The 3,221-nt window shown below is 39.1% G+C and overlaps 1 protein-coding gene across 1 annotated transcript; it reads right to left on the bottom strand.

Annotated features, from left to right (window-relative positions):
• Positions 1-227: 227 nt before the first annotated feature.
• LOC131779020 (uncharacterized) lies at positions 228-2,439 on the bottom strand. The gene is made up of 3 exons (XM_059095537.2): positions 2,134-2,439; positions 1,579-1,671; positions 228-1,102 (listed from the first exon to the last, which is right to left on the bottom strand). The coding sequence occupies exons 1-3, from the start codon at positions 2,418-2,420 to the stop codon at positions 1,009-1,011; spliced, it is 474 nt and encodes a 157-aa protein (XP_058951520.2). The 5' UTR covers positions 2,421-2,439; the 3' UTR covers positions 228-1,008.
• Positions 2,440-3,221: the final 782 nt, after the last annotated feature.

Raw genomic sequence — 3,221 nt, 5'->3', positions numbered from 1 at the left:
AGACCTGCTAATTTAATTACACCACTGCTCTACCATGTGTATCGGGGGGGGGGGGGGAGGGGGAGGGGCTACTTTTTACTAAAGAGGACCAGAAAATGGAGTAACTAGCACTAGAAAAGATTTATGCCCTACAGATTCATCAGATTCGCGCGCCAGAATTATAGGGCTTATAAGAAAATGACGCAAGTAGGGAGTGTCATGGGCACCCGTACTCCCCTCCCCCACCCTCATCAGTTACGCCCCTTTGGATGCATTTAGCCACACCTTTCTCCCTTTTTTTCAAAATCAAATCCTCTAATCTTAAAAAGAGTTGACATGCTTTCAGATCGCAATAAGATGGTCTGGTGAACCTCATTTTGTAAAATCTTGCTGCGTCGCTGTATCTTTTTCTAAGGAGTGTCACAGCAAGGAACATTTTCAATAGGCTAAATCCCCGAGGGGCATCCCTTTAATTTTGCGGTGAAGGTAGCATCGGCCTCAATTTGGTTTACATTCACATCATAGTGACGTTCGGTGGAACGATCTGAGCAAAAAAAAAAAACAAAAAACAGATACAACAATTGGAAGAACTAACTTACTTGAAACTTACTGTTCCATTCTGAGTTATACTTTTCTGTTCAAGTGTTGTCATTTGCAATTAAATTTTTCTGACTTACGTGAATTAGAACGAGAAAAAGAAAATAAGTTTCGTCACTCAATATTATAGGTAGCTTAGTAGACTAATAAACCTTTAAATGGTATCATTACTTTCAGTTTTACTTTCCTAAGACTGACGATGACCAAGCCCTATTGGTCTCTTTCTTCATTTTTGCTACGCATCAGTTTCGCCTTGAACCCATTGCCGCAGTTTCAATTAAGTTTCTTGTTGGTCAATTGCATTGTTGTATAACAAACAATAAATTTTCGAAATGCAAACTACTACGTGGACCAGCCTTGCTTCCAACCCTGGAAACGAGACGAACGAAAAGTATGACTCATCAGCCTCGTAATTAATTGGCCCGTGTCAAATCATGTGTCCCGAAGACGTTCCTCTGGGCCATCAGTAGATGCTAGAGGTTGAAGTTCACGATGAGAGACATTTGATCCGGCTTGCTTTAAAGCACTGCAATGAAATGACAATGAAAGTAGAGAGCTTCAAATGGCGAACTTTTCAGTAAAATAAATCATTTCGGTCTATCATTTCATTCTGAGCTGCATTGCAGTCGGTGTATCTTTGAATATTTAGCCCTGACAATCAAAGTCTGTTTTATTAATTTAACCTTTTCTAAATTGGTGTTTTTATCAAATTAAATCGATATTTTGAAGTTACTCTAAAGCCAAAGGTAAGATTGCTGGTCTCAAAAAACAAAAAAAGAGGGAAAAAGGAATTCCGTTATTATCAGGATTTGTCTTGTGCCCAGACCTCCCACTGCGAAGCGGTCAGTCACGTTAAATAGTAGGATCTGAGTACGAGATTATATCAGACTAGGTCCAGCACTTAGCTCAATTAGCTCAACTAATCGGTGAAAAACATCAGTCAGTATGACTATTGCACTAACCAGTTACAGAGTAATTGTTTTTCAGAACTTTAAGACTTACCTATTTGATTCATGATCTGTAGCACTAGCCACAGCCAAATTGTCTGCAGGTGTCTCGCCAATAAAATGATCATCAACAAAATAGCCTTTTAAACTGTTGAACAAGAAGAGAAAAGCAAAACTGAAAGCACGACAACATACCCGTCGACCAAAGAGCAAAATCTTTACTTCCCTCCCCCGTTCCTTCCCCTGTCACCTCCTCTTGGTCGCTTTTACTCCTCCACATTTCCTTTGAATCTGCGATAAAATTACTAATTTAGTGCGGTGCTTCACATGCCGGGTAGCAATTCGTCAACTATGTCTAGGTTTAATTAGAATTTGTAGTAGGATTGTGTCTTTTTTGAGACAAATCAGCCTTAAAAAAATTCCCGTTGCAGAGATGAGAACATTGAAAAACTCACTCATCACGATCATGATGTTCCGTCTCTGGGAACGGGCTACCCGTCGTGACAGTGGTCCAGAAGTCTTCCAAAATTTTCTGACCCTCTTGTGACAACCTGTATGTCCATGAAACCTTTTCTAATCGAGCAAAGGTATTTTAAAATTTCCAGATTACCTCGTTCCATCTTTGCGTGTAAGCTCACCGTATCCATGCTTCTTATTGTTTTGCATGGCGCCTGTGTACTTATCCCCATTTAGATAAACAACAGCTTCCTCTTCGCTTGAAACTAGTTCAGTTTCTTTCACGAACGGTAAATCATCTTCTGCATCGCAACAGTCGCCGCAGTGACAGCAAGGTTCACAGTATTGGATGCAACAGGAATGGCGGCAGCGAAAGCCGTCTCCAAACTCAACTAATTTAAAGCAGTAACACAAACAACATTTGGAACAAGTGGCTCCCATGGTTAGCTCGTATCTCACCGCTGAGCGAGAAGAAAGCGTAATGTAAGGTGACACCGTCAAGGCTTCCAGAGGTTAGCGTAACCCTATATTTTAACTCCTTAGTTTCATTTCACACTTCAAAAAATGTAAATCAAGTTATTTTTGTTTCGTTTATCAAGTAGGCGGCGCCTCTTGCTGATAGATTTATTTAGCGACAAGAATCGTGATTGACATCAATTCTACACTTTGATTTAAAAGCGTTATATTTTTGTTTCAAGTCAGTTTTTCAGCGGAATCGAAGTGAGAAAGAAGTTATTTTATCTTTATTTGTTTACCTCTAAATCCGCTTACCAAAAGAATCTCCTAACCTGTAAAGTGAGACTATTGCGACGATCCGCCACAGAAGTAAGTTAACATTGAAGTTTTTGAATTTAGCTACGAGATTAAGACTTGATCTGCGTTTGTTCTGATTGCGAATTATAAATGTATTTCTTGAATAATTATTAAACCTCGGCTTGGTATTATGTGGTTTGTGGTGGTCATTTGAGCTAACCAGTTCCAAGTAAGGAAACAATTTTAAGGTCAAATTTGTTGATCTTCCTCTCATTTGTCTTTTGTCCAAGGAAAAGGCAATCATTTAAGCATATTTAGCACGCAGGAAGTTCAATACCACCATACAAGAATCATTATTCGCTCAAGTTAACTTTCAGGTGAATGAAATGCAATTTATTTTACACTTTCCGGTTTTTGGGAAACTCTAGTGATATATCCACTCATACTGACGCGCCAATTTATTATATTTGTAAACAATAAGACAAACAA

The sequence above is a fragment of the Pocillopora verrucosa genome, chromosome 8 (genome assembly GCF_036669915.1).
Source record: "Pocillopora verrucosa isolate sample1 chromosome 8, ASM3666991v2, whole genome shotgun sequence".
Taxonomy (NCBI): Eukaryota; Metazoa; Cnidaria; class Anthozoa; order Scleractinia; family Pocilloporidae; genus Pocillopora; species Pocillopora verrucosa.
The sequence above is the reverse complement of the archived record's forward strand: the minus strand, read 5'-3'. Positions and strand labels throughout refer to the sequence as shown.